At 32.9% G+C, this 27,208-nt stretch overlaps 1 protein-coding gene across 1 annotated transcript; it reads right to left on the bottom strand.

The window, feature by feature from the left end:
• Positions 1 to 840: 840 nt before the first annotated feature.
• LOC134277898 (neurogenic locus protein delta-like) lies at positions 841 to 25,508 on the bottom strand. The gene is made up of 11 exons (XM_062760193.1): positions 25,273 to 25,508; positions 18,687 to 18,841; positions 13,793 to 13,925; positions 12,325 to 12,476; positions 11,876 to 12,012; positions 11,452 to 11,577; positions 10,427 to 10,903; positions 8,064 to 8,217; positions 5,670 to 5,856; positions 1,944 to 2,050; positions 841 to 1,595 (listed from the first exon to the last, which is right to left on the bottom strand). Exons 1-11 carry the CDS (start codon positions 25,315 to 25,317, stop codon positions 1,433 to 1,435), a joined length of 1,836 nt encoding a protein of 611 aa, XP_062616177.1. The 5' UTR covers positions 25,318 to 25,508; the 3' UTR covers positions 841 to 1,432.
• Between the last annotated feature and the right edge of the window lie 1,700 nt (positions 25,509 to 27,208).

The raw sequence follows: 27,208 nt of genomic DNA, 5'->3' as shown, positions 1-27,208 counted from the left end.
AGTCGTCAAAATGTCCAAATATCGAGTCGAAGACCACAGCATTTTTTTTCTCTCTTTTTATGAACAAAATTTTGGACATAGTCTGCTTTAATTGAATACAAAAATATTTCTGCTAATAACAGAGCAGTTGGTACCCATGGATATTCCAATAAATTGTTTGAAGACAAAAACTACATATAATTAACAGAAACTTAAGTTTTTTTTCCTATCGACCTATCTATTCCGAATTTTTAAAAAATTTCCTTGAATTTTTAGGTATACGCATCTTATTAACAACACTTTGAATATGTTAATGCATAGTACCCCTGAAGTTTCTCCTTCGCTATTTCTTATCATTTTAGTTTGGGATAAAGAAAGATAAAGAGGCTTGATAAAACATATACTGGAGGCGCTATATATCTGTTGTAAAGACCACTACGCATCACATTCTGACCTGTTGAAACATTGAACCCTACCTCAACGTTTTTGAAAGTGATGGGGGGGTTGTTAGGGCAGCCAGAGAATTTTTTTACTTACCTGTAAAAGTTAACAAGCAGAAAAAAGAAAAGAGGAAATTGCCCAAAGTCGAAAATTCTATTTCGTTGGGGATGGGGGGGGGGCGTTTTTCAATGAAATCTTCTTTCAGTACCAATTTTCATTAAACTCAAAACTACATTTCCCCTGAAAACAATGGAATGTTTATAGACGTGTTTCGGAAATCGACCACTGCTCGTTACATTCATCTTTAACCTTTCACCTTTAGCATTACTACATGGTCTAAGTACATGTAACACTCTTGTCCATAACCTGGACAAACGTTTACAACATGAAGAAGAGTTTTCAACAAATCATAATACAGCATTACTGTATATATATTTATTTTTCAAAATGCATAACTAATCTAGACATTCCAAACATCCTCTGATATTCATGTACACACAAAGAAGAAGGGTTTTTAATGTCAGTACAACATGTGTATCAGTACAAAAGTATTAATTAACAAAATGTATATAAATGCTACCTCTAACAAGAGATTGCCTACTACAAGTAATAGAATAGTGTTTTAAATTGGTAACTAAAAAATCACTGCAAACTTTTCAGTCATGGCACAAACATGTCTTATATATAATAATCAACACCTTAATTGGTATTGTCTAATAACGTCAAATTGCATCAAAAACATTCAAACAATTCACACTTAAGTCAATTTTAAATCAAAGCAAGGATTCAATTCACGTTCCACTCATGCAGAAAAAACCAAGATCACTCCACATAGTCAGTCCTGTTGTTAAGGCAGTGTGATTATATTCTTTTAAAATGAATATACAAAAGCATATGCTACAATCGAGTCCTCAATTTGGCACACTCTTAGAAAGCATTTGGTTTACAAGCATTTAAAGAAAATGGCGCTGGCTGCTTGATGTTGAGACATTTGTTAAGGTCCACAGTGACGTCACGGCATTGCTTTAAAATTCACTTTCCCGCTCCCCTGTTTTTGGTTATTCATTTCAAAATACAGAGAGTTCTCAAAAGACTGAGCATTAGAAGTATTAGAATCCGTCACATTTGTACTGCTCCTCGCCACGTTTGCTTTATTGTCCATTTCTTCTAGAGATCTAATAGAAAAATATATTATTATAAAGAGAACAACAAATCAATGTTCTAATGACCTATTTCAATAATAATTTTCAGTTTGTAAATTACCCCTGATATATCCATAGAAAGCCATAATAAAAACTTACTTTTTCTGGACTGTAGCTTGACTACATATACTTTTCCAGATTTAAACTTTAAACTAGTCAATTAAATCTTTCTTTTCTTGACTGCAGTTCAATAAAAACATAAAACTTTTCATTGTAGCCTGAATAAAACTTACTTTTCTAAATTGTACCTCGATGAAACCTTACTTGACTGAAGCTTGAGTAAACCTTACTTTTCTTGACTTTAGCGTGTCTAAAACTTACTTTTTCTTTCTAATAATGATAAAACCAATGACAAACATCACAAGAGCTACGATGGCTAAAACAGCTAGTAGGACAACGAACCAATAATGATGAATCCAGCCGTCATGCTGTAAATAGAATATACACTGCTATAGATGGAAATCAAACTTGACTATTACAAATGAATAATAGTGTATTAATTCATGCAACATACTTTAAATAAAAATGTATTTGCATGTGTATACTCTATGAAATGATACAAGTAAATAAATATAAACAGAAATGGATATGGAGATAGACTTTGATATAAATATTTCACAAACAAATGTTACATAAGTATCAAATAAACTTCGTGTAGGGTATGAATAAATTATTAAAAATGTAAATATAACATTTTTGTAGAACATTTATTTCCAAATTTTCAACAACAAAGATCAAGAATACTAACAAGGTTTGTAGTTTTTACTTCGATAATTTTGCCATTAAAAAGATTGTTTGATCCTTAAATTAAGGAAACTTGCTTTTCAATATGCATAATTTTATTCTCTCTCTCATTATTTTTACAGTAAACACTGCTGATTTCATTCCCTTTCTTGACGTATATTATTAAATGATACAGATATATGTCAAGATTTAATTAACAAAACCATATATGCATGCATACGTAAATCATTCATAAAAGTATTAATTAGCATTAAGAGATAAACAAATAACGAAATAAAAGGAAATTTCCTGAGTAAAAAATTGACATTTTTTAACTCAGAGAATGTCTTTAATGCCAAATATCATAAAGAGGTGTGTTATTATAATTTAACTTTTAGCCCTCGTGTTATCTTTTCAGAAAGGTGTTACATGTACGCAACTACATTGTAATTATTAACATAAGGGAAAACTTTTTTAACTCAAGAGAAAGCTAGTTAATTTACATAAAAAAATACAGTGTACAAACAAATCCAATTTATAGTTCATCATTAATATACAAGGCTTGCGGAAGTATTTGTAAGTTAAGACAATTGGACAAACAATATTCAAATGCGTCATCATTAAAACCATCTCTTTTCTCTGTATATACGTAAAAGTCGGTATGCAAAGCGAACAAATGTGTTGCATAAACTTGGAAATGTTTAATAGTAAAATAAAAGGAAGAAACGCTTGACTTCAGAAAAGATAGATCGATTATTGGTTTCTGATTTGATATAAACATTGTTCAGTGAAATATGACCAAACGTGACCAAATAATTACATCTTAAAAACATATACAAACTTAACACATGCATATTCCACTAGATATTCCGAATAGACACTTTTGTGTGACATCATATCATTTTTTTTTTAAATAGGAAAGTCTTCGTTTCATTTTGTTTCTAGAATCTTAAGAATTCCAGAATTCAAATTGCCCAGTAAACAAAAGTATGAGAAAGTCAGGAACACATAATATTAAACAAATATACTAGTTATTTACGCTTTGATATTACAAATACATGTTCAATGTGAAAACAATTAATTCAAAGTTGCTTTGCTTTATGGTAAAATTGACGTCTACACAAGTAAAGATAAAGACAACTTCTCATCCCTCCTCTAATATTCTGGAGGTCCGTGTTTGCTCTGCTGCTATTTTGTATTGTTTTATGGACTTTGATATTGATTACTGTTCGTTATCTCCATATCCTTCTTTTGTCCGCTTAATATTTAATATGACACCATTTCATTTTTTTTTCTTTATACAGGCGAATGAAAAATGAAAATAACAAACATTGATGGATCTCATAATTACAAGTGAGTGATCTTTGTAACAGGTGTATATATAATGTTCTTAGCTTTTTTTAAGTGGATGAATGCTTGTTGAACATAAACAATAGTTGAATATATATCATCAAAATATTGTATTTTTAAAAGAAATCATGTTCTTTCAGGAGATTTGAACATTATCTTTGTCCAGTGTACTCATCTTTATAATCAGATGTTTTGTTAATTACGATAACGTTGGTTCACTTCAATGAAAGTTATTTAAGGTCAGACGAGACGTTCCTCAAAATATGTCTTGTATATCTTCGTAATGTATGAAAAATATTCAAAATTCAGATAATATTTTAATAATATTCTGATTTCTAAACCAGTTTCTAAACGTTTTTCAAAAAAAAAAACCACTTAAACATTTAAAATTGGAAAATTATATTCTTCCAAAAAGGATTATGTAAAAAAAAAAAAAAAAAAAAAAAAAAACTACCCCTGGTATCTTGCAGAAATGCCTGGTAAGGTACCTTAATTTTTTGTGAGTAAACATGTTTAAGTATCAATACTTTAATGACAAACTCTTGGAAAATTTTATTTATTATTAAGGAACGTCTCGTCTGTCCTTAAGTGTATGGTGGTTCACAGTTCAGTAAGTTGTAAAGGGTAAAGTTTTGATGATTTATCTCACAAGTCTTTTCATTTCGCATAGTTTTTTTTAAATAGTTCCCTTAGTAAAAAGCAATTTCTTTTTATTCAGATCCAATCTTTGTATACACAATACACTCTTTGATCACTTAAATAAAAGAAAATAATAAAATGATGATTGATTGGGGTACAAGAAATATCTCAGTTCTGAAGGGCAAGTCAGCCCTAGTCCCTAGACGTTATCTTACCTTGTCCAATATGCCTGCCTCACTATTAATTCAGTACTAATAGTTAATAAGCAGCATATATCTAATTCACTTTTCGAGGGATGTGAGAGATGTACGTAACTTTAATTGTCTGGTGAGAACTGACCTGAATTTGTTTTTGGGAGGAGTTTGGCAGCGGTGTATGGGTGTGGCTGTTGGGGTGACTTACTGACCTGAATTTGTTTTTGGGAGGCGTTTGGCAGCGGTGTATGGGTGTGGCTGTTGGGGTGACTTACTGACCTGAATTTGTTTTTGGGAGGCGTTTGAAAGCGGTGTATGGGTGTGGCTGTCGGGGTGACTTACTGACCTGGATTTGTTTTTGGGAGGGGTTTGGCAGCGGTGTATGGGTGTGGCTGTTGGGGTGACTTACTGACCTGGATTTGTTTTTGGGAGGAGTTTGGCAGCGGTGTATGGTTGTGGCTGTTGGGGTGACTTACTGACCTGAATTTGTTTTTGGGAGGCGTTTGGCAGCGGCGTATGGGTGTGGCTGTCGGGATGACCTAATGACCTGGATTTGTTTGTGGTAGCGTTTGACAGCGGCGTATGGGTGTTGCTGTCGGGGTGACCTACTGACTTACTGACCTGGATTTGTTTTGGGGAGGCGTTTGACAGCGGTGCATTGGTGTGTCTGTCGGTCGACCTAATGACCTACTGACCTAGATACTGTAAACCAACTTTTATTCGCGTGCAAAATATTTTCGCAAAGTTCGCGAAAGCCTCGTCATAGCGAATATTTCTCGCCGCGAACCGTTCCTTATAGTATATAATATTTTTGTATTAAAAACAGATGCAAAAAGGCTTGATCGCGAAAATTAATCGTCGCGAATTAGTTTATCCCTGGTAAATCGCAAAATAAAGTCGTCGCGAATAAAATTGGTTTACAGTATGTTTTGGGGAGGCGTTTGGTAGCGGCGATTGGATGTGGCTGTCGGGGTGACCAACTGACTTACTGGCCTTGATTTGTTTTGGAAGTATTTGACAGCGGTGTGTGGGTGTGGCTGTCGGGGTGACCTACTGAGTTACTGACCTGGATTTGTTTTTGGGAGGCGTTTGGCAGCGGTGTATGGGTGAGGCTGTCGGGGTGACCTACTGAGTTACTGACCTGGATTTGTTTTTGGGAGGCGTTTGGCAGCGGTGTATGGGTGTGGCTGTCGGGGAGATTCCGCGGAATCGGGAGATAGCTATCCACCATTGAGGCGTGGGAGTCAGAGAGCACGCGCTGTAACTCTCCGACATTGAAGGGTTCTCCGTCCGACGTTCCTCTTACTCCTATCTCAGTTAAGATTTCACTGTAACAGAATGTAACAAAAGCTGTATAATATCTCTTTATTGTCCGTCAACACATGATTATGTCTTGATCTTTCAAACATTAATATCTCCTAAAACCGTGTATACCGGGTAACGCGGGGAAGACGCTAAAAGGCATTGGGGTCGTTTTCAGCGTATAGGGGAGTAGATTTCCACCGCTTCGGAGTCAGAAGAGATGTGGGTCACGTCGTTTTGGTATATATGAATAGTTTCAAAGTGTTTTAGAAAATTAAACATATAAGCTAGTCGGACAAATGACCAAGACAAAGCTTTACTATTGCTACCTTCCGAGGGCTATTTGTATTTTTTAAATACTTCTTACATATACTGAAAAAAGTCACATCTATTCTGACTCCGAAGCGATGAAAATCTACTCCCCCATACCTTAAAAACGACTCCCCTAAACTTTTTAGCGACTCCCCCGCGTTACCTGTTATATACAGTGTTTATAATCATTTAATATATACCTTATTATGTTCCCCAAACGGAGTTTGGGAACATATTGTTTTTACTCTGTTTCTTATTATTATTATTATTATTATTATTCTTTTTTTCTTATTTGTTCTCCGGTACTTTTTTGTCCGGAAGTGTTCTCAGAAACTGTTCACCCAACTGACCTAAAACCTTTTTAGGGTTAATAGGTGTGTTTTGAAACTCATTATATAAGAATATATTGATAGTGTAAATAATATGACACTGTCAAATTAGCACGAACTCACGCGCATGCACGTGCGCCTTGCTCTGATTGGCTGAAACAAAAATCTCAATATCTCTTTTGTTTTTTGATGAAATGCTTTGAAATTTTGAAAATTGTCATGAAATAGGATATATTATAATATAATATGGAAAAAATTTCATGAAATCACGCGCATGCACGTGCGCTGCAATCTGATTGGCTGAAACTTTAAATGGCTATATCTCCTTTGTTTATTGACGAAATGCTTTGAAATTTAAAACATAGTCATGCATTAGGATATCCTGCAATATGATATACAAAAAATTTAAAGAAATCACGCGCATGCACGTGTGCTGCAATGTGATTGGCTGAAACTTGAAATGGCTATAACTCCTTTGGTTATCAACCAAACAAGATGAGATTTAGAACATAGATAGATATAAGGGCCTCCTACAAGAAGGTATGGTCATCATGCACGTGCACGCACCTGCCTGCATTTGGAACGAGTGAAATTAAAAATATACTTGAATGAGTGATTTTTAATACTTTTGGACTAAATGCTTTAATATACAGTATATTTAAATATATAGAAAGTGTAGACAAGATGAAATGATCATTACGCACGTGCATTCACATGCTCACGTGTGCAATGTTAAAATTTGAATATAATTGGTATCCTTCTTGGAAAACGTTGTTAAAGTCAAAAATGCACAGATATTGTCTTATTTAATAAAGCTTACAGGGAATATGGCACCAAAAGGGAGTTGGGGAGCGTTTGGGGAACATCTGTAACGGTCCCCGTTACAATTAGCACTAGTTAATATTGTGATTTTTTATCGATTCTGTTTCATTTTTGAAACAGATTTTTTTCTCTATCATTGTTTCATTCGAGATATCATTATTCACCACCTCCGTCGTTCCCTGTGACATTTTTAGTTGTTGCCTTTAACAAGAAATTTAATTTTGGTTTAAAGTCATCATTTCGAGTGTTTTATTATCGACATTATGGTAAAGACTTTGTAAGCTAATACAATCTAATATTAAGTCAAATGCTGACTAACATGTTTCATACAATTCGTCAGTCAAACGTTTATGCTATTTCAAGATCATGACAAGGAGCAAACATGGGTATGACTGGTCGGCAGGGGATGCACCATATCTCACTTCTGATGATTCCGAGGTCCGTGCTTGTTAAGCTATAGATTTAAAATATGTTTTTTAGCTCAAACACTATTCGTTATCTCTTAAAATTTTATATACTATTAATAACTAGTTTATATAAATTTGAAGGATGCTTATTTAAACGTAAACAAAAATATTACGTTTTGATAATTTAGCTTTAAAGGTGCATTGACACAGATTTGAAGTTAATATTTCCTGTATAATATTACGACTTACATATTTTAATAGAATTTCACACAAAAATATATTAAAAATCTTATTTCATCTAAAAGTTATTGAAATTTCAAATTTTCAGATGGTTTTGTGTCTAATTATATATAACATACATACCCCTCCTCTGTTTTAAAGACATCCTTCTCAATGTCCAACGTCAGCGTCCCTTTAATATTTGTAAAATCATGTATAATTTTCATAAGTGCTTTTCTGACTTCCTCTTCATTTCTGTTGTCTACCTTCCCGCGTAAAACCACCACAGCTTTCGGCGCTGAAAACAAAGTAAACATTTGAAAAACTACATCTACTTTCCCGCGTAAAACCACCACAGATTTGGTGCTAAAATTAAGCTAAGATATGAAAAACTACATCTACTTTCCCTCGTAAAATTAGTTTTGGTGTTGCAAATAAAGTAAACTATACTTTTACTTTCTTCGTAAAATCACATCAGCTTTTGGCCCTTCTAAGAAAGCCGACTTATGATACGGTCAATTCATTATTTTCATGGGGGTGAAATTTTCGTGGTATTAAGAGACCCGTGAATTTATGTCCACCCATCACGAAATGCAATTTTTAACATATATTATCTCTGAATAGTTCCACATATTTTCGTCAAACTATGCCAATTTGAACCCTTGAAAATATGTGATTTTACAGTTATCTACTTCTAGTTTCCCCTGTCAACTCATGCCAGCTATTTGGCAATGCAATGATATAAAGCTTTTGATAAACTACTTTTTCCCGTAGAAACCCACTCCAGCTTTGGTGTTGCAAATGAAATTATGATAAACTACGTTTACTATCCCTCGTACAACAGAATCGCTTTTGACGCTACAAATAAAGTAAATTCATTGAATTGAATTGAAAAATGCTACTTTCATACTCAATCTTAAAATGATTCTAATTTATTTGATAGAACTTTGGTGTATACATGTTAGAAAAAATAAAACTGAAATTGTTTTTAAAATGGTTTTGGTGAAATTATGCATTACACACTGTTCACTGTTATAGTTTTCTTGAAGTTTTAGAAATAGACCCTTTTCCTATGACATATTTTGTCTAGGAGTTTTTCCCCTTAGCCGCCATATTGTAGGGCAACATTCCCAGATTCCTTCATTATTCAATCAAGTTTAATTTGTTATACTGGTTACTGTGGTAAAGATAATGCTATTTTTCATATGAATATTTGTTTGTTAAAGCCTCTATTGATTCATGATTATAAGATTGTGAATATTTCCCCCCATATATGCCTTGCATGCATGTTTACAATTGGTTGCTCAAATTAGGTAAATTCACTACTTTGCCCTACAAGATGGCGGGTAAGGGGAATAACTCCTAGGCAACATATGTCACAGGAAAAGGGTTTATTGAAAGTACTTTTTACTTATCTGTTAATATATTTAAAATTCAGATAAAGTAAATTTACATTTCTTAATTCAAATAACACCAAAAGAAGCTATTATATCGTTTGTTTCTTAGCAGATGGTTGTAATGAAAAAGAGACTGTAAAATTTAATTTTAATCGTTAATTGTCATTAAATGACTTATTAGGTAAAGGACGAAAATAAATGATTAGATTGCTCTAAAAAATCATTCAATTATTAAATGTAACAGCACGGCATTTATACTGACATTACATAATGCATGATGATATTGAATCAGGTAACATTTGTATCATATTATTTTTACAGATGGAACAAGTGCTACAAAAAAATTCATTTGATATTTTAATGGGTATAGTTTGTTTAGTATAAGAAGGTATGTTATAATTATTTGTAAATTTATTTGTGATGAAATATAATATGGAGATAATGAAAAGCATTCAAGCCTAACTGTCCATTAAACAATACAACATAGAGCATAACAACAATAGACCTCCAAAACATTAAAGCTGGGATCAGGTGCCCTGGAGGAGTGAACATCCCCTGCTGATCGGTCACACCCGCCATGTGCTCTTTGTCATGAGCGGGAAATAACGGGAAAACCCGTCGACATTTCAGTGTGTAAATAATAATCTAACAACAAAGTATTAAAATTATCATTCAGTACCATACTAAAGGATAGATTGTACATGTATTTGCTTGTAAAGTAATCGTATTCAAAGATTAAATGTAATATCCTAAATGACTTATTTTAATGGTTTGGTAATTTTTCCACTGGTAGATTGAATTGAACAAACATCTTCATAACTGACCACTTTGTTAGAATATGGTTCAGAATGATTAGCATATTATGACAAAATGATTGTCATTTAATGATGGAGAATTAAAATTAACGTGATCAGTAATTACGTTTCATTTTTACTGTTAAGTGTAGATGGCGCTGAACAAAAAAGTGTTTGGGTATTTTCAATCTAATAGTGATATATAGTAGTGAAAGAATGTTAATTAGTATATTGCTTTCATGTTATTTTTGATGTATTTAGCGGTATAGGATAAAAATGATTAATTAATGGTGATTACTAAGAATCTATGCCTCACCTTCAGTAACAGTACTTGTGGGGACAGGAGTTGTCGTTACTGTCTGTGTTACGTTAACGTTATCCGTCACATTTTCGACGTTTGTTACATTCTTAACTAACGTTTCACAATGCTTTCCTATGTAATGCACGGGACAATCACAGAAATACCAGTCCTCTTTGTAATTCTCCTGTATGCACTTTCCACCATTCAAACACACGTTTTCCTGAGTTAAACAAACACTGATATTTTCGCAGTGAAGTCCCTGTGAATCTATAGGACACAGACACATATATCCTTCCTTATCTTTAGGTATACACGTTCCATTTCTCTGACAGGGATTGAACTCACAGGGGTCATACTCCTCCGCACACCTATCCCCCCGCCACCCTATAGTACAGTTACAGGTCAGGGTATTGTTTGTCACGTGACAGGATCCATTGTTGTGACAGTAGCCATCAGAACACTCTGTTAGCACTGGCTCTGTACAGTTGTCTCCTACAATGTTGTGTAAAGGCAAAGATATTAGACGTAGGAATAGCGTTTTAATTTAATTTTTAAGGGATGACTTAAAATAGCAAATACTACAAAATCACATATTTTCGTGGGGTCAAATTTTCAGTTTTGATAAAAACTCTTGGTTTCTGGGGATTTGAATTTGTGGATGAAGAATTGCTAAGTAGATATGTATGTAACATTTTACATTTCGTGGTGGACATAAATTCGTGGGTCTCTTCATACCTTGAAAACAACGAAAATTAACCCCAGCGAAAATTTGTGATTTCACAGTAATAGTAAAATAAAACCAATGAATATTGTAGTTTCTTTAATGGAAAAAATTCTATTACTTTGATAAACAACATTTTTTATAGTCAAATAAATAAATTTGTTATTCAAATACAATAACTATAACGAGATCTTTTCAATATTTTACATCAAAATTTTGTTTAATTTGAAAAGAACTAAAATATATCTAATAATGAAATTTTGAAATACTTTAAATTGAACCTTTAGACTCATTAAATTGAAGATAATTTTTCCCGTACCTGTAAAACCTTTAATACACCCGCAGGTATATTCTGAGGTGGCATTGTTACAGATCTGGTTGTGGCCACATCGCTGTGTCCCGCACATCTCCTCTGGCTGTTTATCACAATTATCCCCCTCCCAACCTTAAACAGGGATAAGCTTTCGTTATTATTTCATTAAGGTACTCAGATCCTCCGCCAGGAAGGATAACTCTTAAATTTGTAATTTATCACAGTTATCCTCCTCACAACCTTAAAGTGTGAAGGCCTATCATTATCATTTCATTAATTCTTAATTACTTTACTTGTGTAAAGATTCACTATCTCAGATAAGTTCAAACTTTTAAGAAATATCAGATATTTTGTTTTGAAAGATGTATGAGAATATCCTGTTTATAACATTTAGTTTTCCTGAAATAATCAATTATAACATTATACATACCCTCCATACACACTTTCGCTCCTGTCTTCATGTCACAAGTGTAATGTCCTGTAACATCATTACGTTCCTCACACATTACATCACATCCGGTTCCGTAGTAGTTCTCCTCACAATAAACACTCACTTTGTAATCTAGTCTAAAACAATGGAAACGTTCAGAAACGTCAATAAAAATACATATAAACCAGCATGATTATTTGGAGAAATATTCATATACATACTATCTGCTGATGCAGGACACCAAACAAAACAAAATCCATAGTTATGATTGTGTCAATAGTTAACTTGTGTACAGGATTAATTAATAAAGGCATTGCCTACTGCCCGATCCTTTTTTGATTATTCAAAAAACAGGATAAAATATATTGTTTAAATAAAAACTGGCAATCTTCTTTTATTTGTCAATCTGTTTACCATGCCTGTTTGACAACAGAGAGCCCGATACTTACAAAGTCCTAGGTGTCGCTAACCGGAAGCTCTGGTCACGTGACAACTTTTTAGTTTTTGCTGCAGATAATGTGAAGTTCCCATACAGAAAGTCTACTTTATCATCTGAATTATCATCTACATCGAAAACATCAACCTTAAGTTGTGCTTTCTCCTGTAAACCAAAATTAATGCAATGTAATGTAACTCATCTTCATCAAACATCAAACTTAAGTTATGCTTTCTCCTGTCAACCAAAATTAATGTAATGTAACTCTTCTACATCCAAAACATCGACTTTAAGTTGTGCTTTCTCCTGTAAACCTAAATTAATGTAATGTACTCTAACTCATCTACATAAAAAACAACGACCTTAAGTTGTGCTTTCTGCTGTAAACCAAAATTAATGTTATGTTACTCATCTACATCAAAAACATCAACCTTAAGTTGTGCTTTCTCGTGTCAACCAAAATTAATGTAATGTAATGTAACTCATCTTCATCAAACATCAAACTTAAGTTGTGCTTTCTCCTGTAACTCAAAATTAATGTAATGTTACTCATATACATTAAAACATTAACCTTAAGTTGTGCTTTCTCCAATAAATCAAAAGTTAAGGTATACTGGGTATAATCTACATGTATGAATATACAGAACTGGTTATCCATATTTTACTATGGAGGAAACACAATATAAGTAAATGAGCATAAGAAATGTTATCACCTTGATTAAGATAAGTTCTTATCTGTCTGTTTACAGCCTCAATGGACGAATGCGGACGATGAACTGTTTTAAAGCGTTTAATAAAAAATATAAATATCTATAATGTATTTGTTTGAAAGACTTTCTTTAATTTAATTCTAAGTTGTAGGAAAGAAATTAACTTGACTTTGCAAACCCCTTTATTTTCACTCACTGTATGGTAATTATTTGTGTTCTTTTTGAGCTCAAATTGCCAGATTTCTTAGCTTGTCATAGTACCTTTCTCATTTTAACCATATTACTACATTTCAGATGTCTTGTTAAAATATCTGTAATTATCATTTCAACAGTTTACATCTACATTAATTTCCTACCATCTGAAATCCTCATCAATAATATTAATTAAACAAGATATCTAAAAAGAATATTAATGAAATAAGACATTTAAACAGTTGATATTTACATTCAAAAAATTAAGTCTGAATTATACTCCATACCCTCAACTAAGTAGTATCTTATTACCTTCCAGATATCTAGATAAAATATCATTGGATTTCTCACTCCACCAAAGGACACAGCGAATATATTGACACTAGGCTGTTAATAATTACCTTCCAGATATCTAGATAAAATATCATTGGATTTCTCATTCCACCAAAGGACACAGCGAATATATTGACACTAGGTGGTTAATAATTACCATCTAGATATCCAGATAAAAAATCATTGGATTTCGCACTCCACCGAAGGAGACGGCGAATATATTGACACTAGGCTGTTCATAATTACCTTCCAGATATCTAGATAAAATATCATTGGATTTCTCACTCCACCGAAGGCGTCGGCGAATATATTGACGTTAGCGTTATCAATGGCGCCTGACGACTTTCTCCCTATAAGACAACGGTTCACGTCTCTGTTGCTGAAAAAACACAAAAATAAACAACTAAATTCAAAGTGTGTCACAAGAGCTGTCAGCAAGTGCTAAGATACAGACATGATATTAGGTACTGTAGGTGTATTTAAAAAAGTAGGCTTCATATTTTGAAAGATTTGGTTCAGACAACGGTGTGCTTATTTATGAATATAGCTAAGAAAATCATTTGTGTATAAAATACATGGCTCGGAGATGCATAGCACTTATTCATGATTACGCTAACAACTCCATACCCAGTGACTACGCTAAATTTTGAAAACGTCAACATAAGTACACGTACTGTATATTGACGTCTCTTTCACAAAAATTGATTTATAGCTTAAAATCATGTGAGGCACAGTTTTAAATAATAAAATGCTTCTTTGTTGTAAGTACGGGAAGAAATTTCGCAGCTATTGCAGAAAAAATCTGGCGTATGTGGATTTTGTAATTTTTTTCTGCAATTCGTGCAACGTTAATTCCCTGAATAACAAACAAAGAAAGCATTTTATTGTTTATATTTACATTTGTATTAAAAATCATTCAAAGTAAAATTGAATTTGTGAACTTTTATTTTGAGATGAATATGTAATTGTATGTAGAAATGATGGAACAGCCATTGTTTGATAAAAATACACACATTGCTTGCACAGTGTTGTTCATGCACTGATTAATGGTAATGACAACAAAAGTGAAGGGAACAATATTCAGTGGATGTAAATATTTGAATTTTCTTTATGTGTTAATCATTTTTTAAAACTTGGCATCGCTTTTGGCATTCGTGTTTATCCATATCTTGATTTTTCATTTGCATAAGTTTTGTTTTGTTCAAGCTGTTGATGTATTAGTAACTACACATGATATTTGGCATAAATCAATGACTAAATCTACGGAAATATTTCTTATCTTTCTGTGCAAATTTTACCTCATTTTTATACCTTGTATTGCTTCTATTTGTTTACGTTTAAAACTTCAAACTAGATTTTATATAGATTATGTATGAAGCCTGATTGTTTCAAGATAGGATAAGACAGTAACAAAGGACATAAGCTTTCAAGAACTTTTTGTACGTTTCTTTTTTTAAAACTATTTTGAGGAGTTTTTTAAACCCTATATCTCCCTATCAAGTTAGAACAAGAAAACATCAAAGACATGAATTAACCTCTCTTACCAAACATAGCTACAGATATTCCATCTTATTCACACGGATTGGATAAACAGATATTAATGATAAGTCCATTATCACCAGTGATCTTTTTTAGTTACTTAAGTGTATAAGCATTGTACCTTACGTAATGATAACTTTTAAAGACATTCTAAGATAATAGTGCCATTAGATCATTTAAGATAAAAAAAATTAGGATGCATTACCAGGGGTTACAATTGATGACAATTGATGAAAAATATTGAATAATTCAAATAAAAATTTTCAAAAACATTCTTAATTTGTATTTTCGGTATTTTTTTTTCTCAACCTTGTTTCAAAATATGTACACAATTTCATATGTAGACAATAAAATGTAGAAAACATTTCCATAAAGTATTGAAAATGCAATACAGTTCAAACTTCGTTGAGTACATCTTAAAATCTATCTCATCTGAACTTATCTGCTTCATCTAGACAGATGACAAAGCAATGAATACATTTACTCACCTGCCTCATCTAAACAGATGACAAAGCAATGATTACATTTACTTACTTATCTGTCTCATCTAAACAGATGACAAAGCAATGATTACAGTTAATTACTTATCTGTCTCATCTAAACAGATGACAAAGCAATGATTACATTTACTTACTTATCTGTCTCATCTAGACAGATGACAAAGCGATGATCACATTTACTTACTTATCTGCCTCGTCTAGACAGAAGAAAAAGCGATGATTCCATTTACTAACTTATCTGTCTCATCTAAACAGATGACAAAGCGATGATTACATTTACTTACTTATCTGTCTCGTCTAAACAGATGACAAAGCAATGATTACATTTACTTACTTATCTGTCTCGTCTAAACAGATGACAAAGCAATGATTACATTTACTTACTTATCTGTCTCATCTAAACAGATGACGAAGCAATGATCACATTTACTTACTTATCGGCTTCATCTAGACAGAAGACAAAGCGATGATCACATTGACTTACTTATCTGCCTCACGTAGACAGAAGACAAAGCAATGATTACATTTACTTACTTATCTGTCTCGTCTAAACAGATGACAAAGCAATGATTACATTTACTTACTTATCTGTCTCATCTAAACAGATGACAAAGCAATGATAACATTTACTTACCTATCTGTCTCATCTAAACAGATGACAAAGCGATGATTACATTTACTTACTTATCTGTCTCATCTAAACAGATGACAAAGCGATGATTACATTTACTTACTTATCTGTCTCATCTAAACAGATGACAAAGCGATGATTACATTTACTTACTCATCTGTCTCATCTAAACAGATGACAAAGCGATGATTACATTTACTTACTTATCTGTCTCATCTAAACAGATGACAAAGTAATGATTACATTAACTTACTTATCTGTCTCATTCAAAGATATGACAAATCAATGATTACATTTACTTACTTATCTGCCTCATCTAAACAGATGACAAAGCAATGATTACATTTACTTACTTATCTGTCTCATCTAAACAGATGACAAAGCGATGATTACATTTACTTACTTATTTGTCTCATCTAAACAGATGACAAAGCAATGATTACATTTACTTACTTATCTGTCTCGTCTAAACAGATGACAAAGCAATGATTACATTTACTTACTTATCTGTCTCATCTAAACAGATGACGAAGCAATGATTACATTTACTTACTTATCGGCTTCATCTAGACAGAAGACAAAGCGATGATCACATTGACTTACTTATCTGCCTCATGTAGACAGAAGACAAAGCAATGATTACATTTACTTACTTATCTGTCTCGTCTAAACAGATGACAAAGCAATGATTACATTTACTTACTTATCTGTCTCATCTAAACAGATGACAAAGCAATGATAACATTTACTTACCTATCTGTCTCATCTAAACAGATGACAAAGCGATGATTACATTTACTTACTTATCTGTCTCATCTAAACATATGACAAAGCGATGATTACATTTACTTACTTATCTGTCTCATCTAAACAGATGACAAAGCGATGATTACATTTACTTACTCATCTGTCTCATCTAAACAGATGACAAAGCGATGATTACATTTACTTACTTATCTGTCTCATTCAAAGATATGACAAATCAATGATTACATTTACTTACTTATCTGCCTCATCTAAACAGATGACAAAGCAATGATTACATTTACTTACTTATCTGTCTCATCTAAACAGATGACAAAGCAATGATTACATTTACTTACTTATCTGTCTCATCTAAACAGATCACAAAGCAATGAGTACACCTACTTACTTATCTGTCTCATCTAAACAGATGACAAAGCAATGATTACATTTACTTACTTATCTGTCTCATCTAAACAGATGACAAAGCAATGATAACATTTACTTACTTATCTACCTCATCTACACAGATGACAAAGCGATGATCATATTTACTTACTTATCGGCTTCATCTAGACAGATGACAAATTGATGATCACATTAATTTACTTATCGGCTTCATCTAGACAGATGACAAAGCGATGATCACATTTACTTACTTATCTGCTTCATCTAAACAGATGACAAATCGATGATTACATTTACTTACTTATCTGTCTCATCTAAACAAATGACAAAGCGATGATTACATTTACTTACTTATTTGTCTCATTTACTTACTTATCTGTCTCATCTGAACAGATGACAAAGCGATGATCACATTTACTTATCTTGTTCATCTAAATAGATGACAAAGCGATGATTACATTTACTTACTTATCTGCTTCATCTAAACAGATGACAAAGCGATGATTACATTTACTTACTTATCTGCTTCATCTAAACAGATGACAAAGCGATGATTACATTTACTTACTTACCTGCTTAATCTAAACAGATGACAAAGCGATGATTACATTTACTTACTTATCTGCTTCATCTAGACAGATGACAAAGCGATGACCACATTAACTTACTTATCTGCTTCATCTAGACAGATGACGAAGCAATGATCACATTTACTTACTTATCGGCTTCATCTAGACAGATGACAAAGCGATGATTACATTGACTTACTTATCTGCCTCATCTAGACAGAAGACAAAGCGATGATCACATTTACTTACTTATCTGCTTCATCTAAATAGATGACAAATCGATTATTACATTTACTTACTTATCTGCCTAATCTAATCAGATGACAAAGCGATGATTACATTTACTTACTTATCTGTCTCATCTAAACAGATGACAAAGCGATTATTACATTTACTTACTTATCTGCTTCATCTAGACAGATGACAAAGCGATGACCACTTTTACTTACTTATCTGCTTCATCTAGACAGATGACGAAGCAATGATCACATTTACTTACTTATCGGCTTCATCTAGACAGATGACAAAGCGATGATCACATTGACTTACTTATCTGCCTCATCTAAACAGAAGACAAAGCGATGATCACATTTACTTACTTATCTGCTTCATCTAAACAGATGACAAATCGATGATTACATTTACTTACTTATCTGCCTCATTTAATCAGATGACAAAGCGATGATTACATTTACTTACTTATCTGCTTCATCTAAACACATGACAAAGCGATGATTACATTTACTTACTTATCTGCTTCATCTAGACAGATGACAAAGCGATGATCACATTTACTGAAGCAGAAGAATCCCCTCCCGTCACAGCAGTGTCCGTTCTCCCCGGTCCCTGCGTGGTTAATATATCGGACGAACCGTACCTCCAGAATCGCTTTGTTCAAAACAGTCTACCATAAAAAGCATGAAATAAACATTTAAAACAATTTGGTTATTAATGTTTTACACAAATAACATTACTTGCAACCTCCAGGCTGCTCTATACATATAAGTTTAAGTCTTCTTTTATGAAGTGAATCTGTAAAAAAATATATATATTTTTCATATTTAAAATATACAGTTGCTTATCATTTACTATCGAAAAATGACAGGTCCCTTTTTAGAACATCGAAATTACTTATCGCATAAAAACGTACTCTACACAATTCGTGTTTTTTTTATTCTTAAAGTGAAATACATTTTTGAATAGAGGTTATGCATGTGTCTGGTTTTACTTTATATTTTATGCAGCCAACATTTAATTGAGAAATTGAAGTTTAAAAGGGAATCGTTTTAGTTCAATTTATATCCGACTAAAAGGTTTCAAAATATTCTTGACTGTAGTCCTCATTTTTAAGACGCATGCCTTTTTCACACATATCGAAGTTGTTTGATGATCAAGACTCAATTCCATTGTTTTCTTTATTTATTTCCTGGTCGACAATTGATGGTTACATCAATGTTATCATATATATGATGATATATATGGTTTTTCACATTCACAATACACGTGTCTTCACGCTTTCGTTGTTATAAAATTAAGTTTTACTTTTCTGCAAGGGTCTTTCAGGGTATAAATGTTTTACTTGTACAATGAAGGTAGACACTACGTGGAATATAATCAAGTTTTACTTTTCTGTAAGGGTCCGTCAGGGTATAAATGTTAAGTATACGGTGAAGTTTAAGCACTATGATGTACAGAGGCGCTATTTGTTCAGTCTGTTTATACGACGTTGTCAGGGACAGACGGTGTGTAAAATAATTCTGTGGTTTTCGCGGCAAGTCTGTATATATCACAGAATTGTTTTAAGCTGTTAATATTTTTTTTAATGAAAGCAAAATGCTGTTCTGTATAATATAAAGTAAATCTTTCTTTTTTAAAAAAATGAATCAGTCTAGCTACTTGACAAATATATGAATTAGACTTGGAGTATTTTAAGGTATTTACAAAGTGTTCAGCAAGATGCATGCAAGTTGGGTAATATTTTCATGGACATTTACTCAGCATAAAAACATGTAAGAATAAAGTGTTTTTAATCTGGTTTTTTGAAATCGTTGTTACAATCATTAAATTTGTTATCTACTTGGTTGAATGAAACGAGGAATGTTGATAAACTGTTTATAGAATGCTGATAGACTGTTAATAGAATGTTGATAAGCTGTTGAAACAATGTTGATAGACTGTTGATAGAATGTTGATAGAATGAAGTGTGAAATTATTGTGGATTATTGTGGACACAGTGTAATCATTTCATTATTCACCGGTCTTTATATGTCTCCAATTTCATTCGAGGCACACAAGCACGTTCTAAGATCAATTTATAAACCGAGTCATGCTACCGATTACGAACATGCTGTTACAGGGCACTCAATATTCTTGTTGGCAGAGTTTACCGCGATTTGTATCAGGTATATTCCACACTTATTCTTAGGTTACTGTTATATAGAATTTTATAACTTCAGAATAAACTATATGTAAAAATAATGATACATGAATCTTCAAACTGGGGGTTATGTTTTTTTTTTATCAAGAAATAATAGAACTGCATTGATACATGATACGCAGAAAAATCAAACAGCCCCAATGTTTTATCTCTAACATCATTAAGAAGTGAAGACCTAGGTAAGGGTTAGGAACAGACCCAATGTTTTATCTTTAACATCATTAAGAAGTGAAGGCTTAGGTTAGGGTGAGGAACAGTCCCAATGTTTTATCTTTAACATCATTAAGAGGTGAAGGCCTAGGTTAGGGTGAGGAACAGTCCCAATGTTTTATCTCTAACATCATTAAGAAGTGAAGGCCTAGGTTAATGTGAGAAACAGTCCCAATGTTTTATCTCTAACATCATTAAGAAGTGAAGGCCTAGGTTAATGTGAGAAACAGTCCCAATGTTTTATCTCTAACATCATTAAGAAGTGAAGGTCTAGGTTAGGGTGAGGAACAGACCCAATGTTTTATCTCTAACATCATTAAGAAGTGAAGGTCTAGGTTAATGTGAGAAACAGTCCCAATGTTTTATCTCTAACATCATTAAGAAGTGAAGGCCTAGGTTAATGTGAGAAACAGTCCCAATGTTTTATCTCTAACATCATTAAGAAGTGAAGGCCTAGGTTAGGGGAGGAACAGACCCAATGTTTTATCTCTAACATCATTAAGAAGTGAAGGTCTAGGTTAATGTGAGAAACAGTCCCAATGTTTTATCTCTAACATCATTAAGAAGTGAAGACCTAGGTTAATGTGAGGAACAGACCCAATGTTTTATCTCTAACATCATTAAGAAGTGAAGGTCTAGGTTAATGTGAGGAACAGACCCAATGTTTTATCTCTAACATCATTAAGAAGTGAAGGTCTAGGTTAGGGTGAGGAACAGACCCAATGTTTTATCTCTAACATCATTAAGAAGTGAAGGTCTAGGTTAGGGGGAGGACCAGCCTCAATGTTTTATCTCTAACATCATTAAGAAGTGAAGGCCTAGGTTAGGGTGAGGAACAGTCCCAATGTTTTATCTCTAACATCATTAAGAAGTGAAGGCCTAGGTTAATGTGAGAAACAGTCCCAATGTTTTATCTCTAACATCATTAAGAGGTGAAGGCCTAGGTTAGGGTGAGGAACAGTCCCAATGTTTTATCTCTAACATCATTAAGAAGTGAAGGCTTAGGTGAGGGTGAGGGACAGACCCAATGTTTTATCTTTAACATCATTAAGAGGTGAAGGCCTAGGTTAGGGGGAGGAACAGCCCCAATGTTTTATCTCTAACATCATTAAGAAGTGAAGGTATAGGTTAATGTGAGAAACAGACCCAATGTTTTATCTCTAACATCATTAAGAAGTGAAGGCCTAGGTTAATGTGAGAAACAGCCTCAATGTTTTATCTCTAACATCATTAAGAAGTGAAGGTCTAGGTTAGGGGGAGGACCAGCCTCAATGTTTTATCTCTAACATCATTAAGAAGTGAAGGTCTAGGTTAGTGTGAGGAACAGAGACAATGTTTTATCTCTAACATCATTAAGAAGTGAAGGTCTAGGTTAGGAGGAGAACAGTCCCAGTATTTTATCTCTAACATCATTAAGAAGTGAAGGCCTAGGTTAGGGGGAAGAACAGACCCAATGTTTTATCTCTAACATCACTAAGAAGTGAAGGCCTAGGTTACGGGGAGGAACAGCCTCAATGCTTTATCTTTAACATCATTAAGAAGTGAAGGTCTAGGTTAGAGTGAGGAATAGACCCAATGTTTTATCTCTAACATCATTAAGAAGTGAAGACCTAGGTTAGGGAAGGAACAGCCCGTATTTAAGGACCCGTCACTTTATGCCTGCTTTCTGCTTCGAGACGTCGCGGGAAGAAACCGCTTGTTTTTATAATACAGTGGAGCTTATGATTGATAGTGATACCTAGACCATCAGCAATAAAACCAGTCTGATTCCTCGTGGTCTCCACTGACCCACTGCGGAAACATGGAATCTGTGGTCACTGAACTTATTCTGGAGAATATACATAAGGAAGGCAAATGCATACTAGTACTTAATCTCCGGTTTTCAGTTTGTCTAGAGAGATTTCTACTGTTCGTTATCTCCTTATCATTCTATCATCTAATAGAACCCTTACCGGGCTCAATGTATTTCTACTGATATGTTCCTATATGAACTGTCAAACCTAAGTCAAAAATGACAAAAAACGTTTATGTAACCATCAATTTTCGACCGGGAAATAAATAAAGTAAACAATGAAAATGAATCTTGATCATCAAACCATGTGTGTGAAAGAGGCATGCGTCTCAATGATGAAGATGATAGTAGTGAATATTTTGAAAACTTGTATAATCGGATGAAAATCGAACAAAAACGATTCCCTTTAAAATTGTTTCAATTCCTCAAGTAAATGTTGGCTGCATAAAATATAAATTGGAACCAGACACATGCATCACCTATTTTCAAAGATGTATTTCACTTTAAGAATTTAAAACTCTAACTGATTACAATACGTTTTTTGTGCATAAGTAAAATTCGATGTTCTAAAATAGGGACCTGTCGTGTTTCTTTTTTTTTATAGTAAATGATGAGTAACTCTACGTACTAAATGTGAAAAAAATATATATTTTTACGGATTCATGTTGTGGAAGTAAATATGTTGTGTATCTCGTAATTTATAAAGGGAACGAGCATTCTGATTAACAATTTATTTAATGTTTAGAAAACCTTTAATTCTGAATAACTTCTCCCACCTCAATTCCCATATACCAACACTTAAACTTATATATATATAGAGTAGTCCGGTCCTCCGGGCTGCAATAATTTGGCATGCAATCATGTTCAACTTCAGATTTAAAAAAAATAATAAAAGACACATGTTAAAACTGCATGTTTCCAATAAATTGTCTGTTTTAGATCAAGATAAGCTATACACACTGTACACATGCGTGTCGTGTTGGACAACATAAAGAACCTGAATGCCACCGTAATTCCCTTACTACACTGACAATACAATCAAGCTGCATTATGTATATTAAGTGTCACATTTGGACACAAATTGTATGTTTTTAATCAGTCTACAAGAACGTTTAGTGTCAACCATTTGTTGAGAATGTTAATGGATGTTTAACGATTGAGTACCTTTTTATGAACTTTTTCTACAACTGCATTACGTTCAGAATACGTACTTCATCACTTATTTTTATTTTAGAGTCTATCTCAAATGATCATTCATAAATTATTGAAAAGTACATGATTAATTATAATACATATTTCAATGTCGTTACTTTTTATTAATGTTTACAACCTAGACATGAGCAGTACTACGTATTTATTAGCTCTAGCTCTGTATGGCAAACCTGTTCAACTTCTTCTTTAAAAAATGAAAATATAACTTATTTGAGAAAACACGATACAATACTTCACAAAAATGTAATTACTCTTTGTTTCTTTCACAGAACATAGAAATAAATACCTGATGCTCAATCTATCATAGATGATACAATGAAAGTTGATAAAATGATCAATCAAGTATTTTAATGTGAATTCCTTTCCCCCTCCTGTTTAACGTTTGATTCCTGTTCTCATTAATCAGACTTTGTTTTTTGTTGTGTTTTTTTTTTGTTTTCTTTTTTCTTTTTTTTTTTGGGGGGGGGGGGGACTAGCAGAACATCATACACTAATAAAACGGCTATCTTTACCACTGATCTTATACAAACCTATACGATACAAACCTACAATACAAACCTACATGCTACTTTACTGTTCATGTCATTAAAACAAAAATTAATTTAAGAACTATAGTCATACAATTCAGTCATGTATATTATAACAAACAAACACACAGATACTTGTATATCTGTAAACGTGGATTACATTGGAGAATATTGTAAACAAACACAGACCGGGGATGAAGGAACGCTTCACAAACATTAAGTCGTTAGACCACAGACAACCTGACAGACGACAAAACGGCTCTGTCAGATAAGTCAAGTCTAAACCAGAAAAATGTATAAATGAATAACAAAATGGTTCGTGTCATCCAAGAAGTAACATAATTTCAATGGGTTTTTTTTTTTAAAAATCATAATTAGAATAAAAGGACGTACATAAAATACTTCAAGGGAAAATCTTCTTTTCGCTTGATTTACATATTCGTGTCACGGAACAGAAGATTGCAAAATAAAATGCAGTAAATTTTCTGGATTAACAAACTACAGAGGTCTAACAGTAATATGTTATTGAAAAATGACGGGATAAAGACAGAGGCGTTACGATAATTCTTTGTGTTATAATGACAGGATAACGACAGAAGTGTTACGATCGCGACCTCAGGTAATTTCCAAACATCTTATGACAGTTACTTCTGGAAACTTTTACATCTTATGCTAATTAAACAAAATCATGTGCTTATGAATCTGTATAGCAGCTATTCGTCATTATCAATAAAAATGTGAGGTTTATCTGAAGCGTGCAACTTAAGATATAACCGAAGACACAGTGTGGTAAATGTCGTAGTTAAATCTGTGAATTGCATATTTAAGTAAGGTTAAATGTAAAGGACAAAGTCAGCCCTACTGTCGAACACCCACTTTAATTACGGAAAAAACAGAATCACCTCTGAGTTATCTCTTATATACTCTGTTTTACCTGCTAATACAGTCTGTTGTTTATCAAAGCCACATAAAGTAAATTCATGCCTTCATTATGTTTTCCTCTGAATTCTAAACCCTGAATTCATTATTGATTGCACAAACGGAAACAAACTGAATATAAAATAAGACTGTCACAGTAAATCGCCTTGAAGTTTTCCATGAGCTTTTGACAAGCACAAACAGACAATACATAAACATGTCTAAAGTTCTCAACTTACCGGCAAAATTACACAAAATATCAATCCTAAAAACACAAAATCCATCTTGTCAAAGGGAAAAAAAACTGTAAACGGATGCTACTTCAATGGAAAAATATAAGTTAGCTACTCCATCTCTGATTCAAAATAAAATCCGAAGGAAAACAGCGTTAATAAAGTGTGGGACTGAGAGAGTGTGTACACAGGCTGGTGACAGGGAAACGCTGTAAGGTTGTTGACAGGCAGCTATAAAGAAACACAGCCCCGGGACAAAATATGACGTCACGGCATTAATCATTATTGTGTTTTTAATCAGGTGTGGTTTGACTATTAGGTAATCAATTTTAATTTTTTATTTATTATTTTTTATAAATAAACTGAAATTTTTGGGAGTAAATGAAATTATTACATAAAACATAAATCTACTATGAGTCCAATGTATGATATTAAAATATAAGTGAACTATAATGCGTGTTTGAAGTGAACAACTGCAGGTGCGCTAAAGATACAGGTATTCGCTGCTGACTCAGGATAAAAATATTATCTCTTCATCAAACAAGCATTTCCATCATTTTACAGGAAACAAGAGACAGATATACAGGGTTCTCAGTTTCAGTAAAGAAGTAACTTTTAATCCGTCATATCTCAAAAACTCTGACGATCTCCGAGAAATGTAAAAGGGGAAAAACCTTAAAAACCTACAAATCTAATGATATTTAAAACAACTTTATCCAATAAACATAATAGAGTTAAAATATAAAATAAATCAAGATTGATAGATTTATAATTCCATGTCAGACAGACTTAATACATGTAATTTTAATATTTAGTATTAATACCACTTTATGGTTCTAGTTCGTTATCTAATATTTATGTCAAACCTCTAACGTAACTGACTATTCTCGTAAAATATCCAACACCAATACTGAATTTTATTCTCTATTTACTAAAACATTCTAGTACATTGTTAAATAATTCCTCTCAATTAAAGGCCACGTGCAGGAAAATAAATTATTTTGTTTGTTTGATGCTTAACATATATATACCTCTCAACAAAGCTATTGAACACTGTTCTGAAGAAAATATTCTGCAAAGACAAAATTTTATTCAAAGTTATTTAAACCAGTTTTTTTTAGAGTTATTTCAAATGTCCTTTTGAGAACGTGTGATAAAATTTTAAACAAAAATCCGGGAAATATCAACTGACGTCTGTCTATATTACTGAAGTAAAATTTAAAAAAAAAAAAAAAGGTTAACCGAATATATTTTAATTTTCGTTCAACGTTTCACGATAATGGGATTTCATGTGACAATGTAGAGAATGAAAGGACGGTTGTAGAGTTAGAATTTTGAGCATCGTAGCACTAGCTAGTTTACAATTTCTTTAAAACTAATATTTAAAAAAAAAAATTGTCCGAAAAAAATCGTTTATCATATATCTATTTGTTTATTGATTCCTTTATTTAGCTATTTAGTTTGTTTAATCTTTAATTTTTAGCCATTCGGTGAAAAAAATTGATACTTTATAAAGCAATGATAATCATAGAAGCAGATCTGTAGCTCTCCCAAAAATATATGTTTTTCAATTAATGTCGAATGAACCACATGCATACAATTTGTATAAAAGTCCAAGGGCGGACCTTTTCCAACAGAGACAGGCGGACCTGATATGTTATCGTATTTGGTCCGGCCGGACCTTTAAACGAGGCGGACCAAATGTTATGCGACAACGGTTTGCCAATATATCTTTTTTGGAGAGCTATATACAGTTTTGTAGGAGAGTTATATACAGTTCTACAGCTATAATAATTATATATGCTTTTGACAGAAATTTAAGGGCCTGTTTATTCCGTATTATTTAGTGTTCTAATTTAATCTGTTGATCTGCCAATTAATATTAATACATACAGCAGTGTTACTTCAGGAGGGAAGGAAGGAATCAATTACAACTAGTGCT

Source organism: Saccostrea cucullata, unplaced genomic scaffold (genome assembly GCF_032062105.1).
Source record: "Saccostrea cucullata isolate Sc308-1 unplaced genomic scaffold, CSIRO_AGI_Scuc_v1 ctg1250, whole genome shotgun sequence".
NCBI lineage: Eukaryota > Metazoa > Mollusca > Bivalvia > Ostreida > Ostreidae > Saccostrea > Saccostrea cuccullata.
The sequence above is the reverse complement of the archived record's forward strand: the minus strand, read 5'-3'. Positions and strand labels throughout refer to the sequence as shown.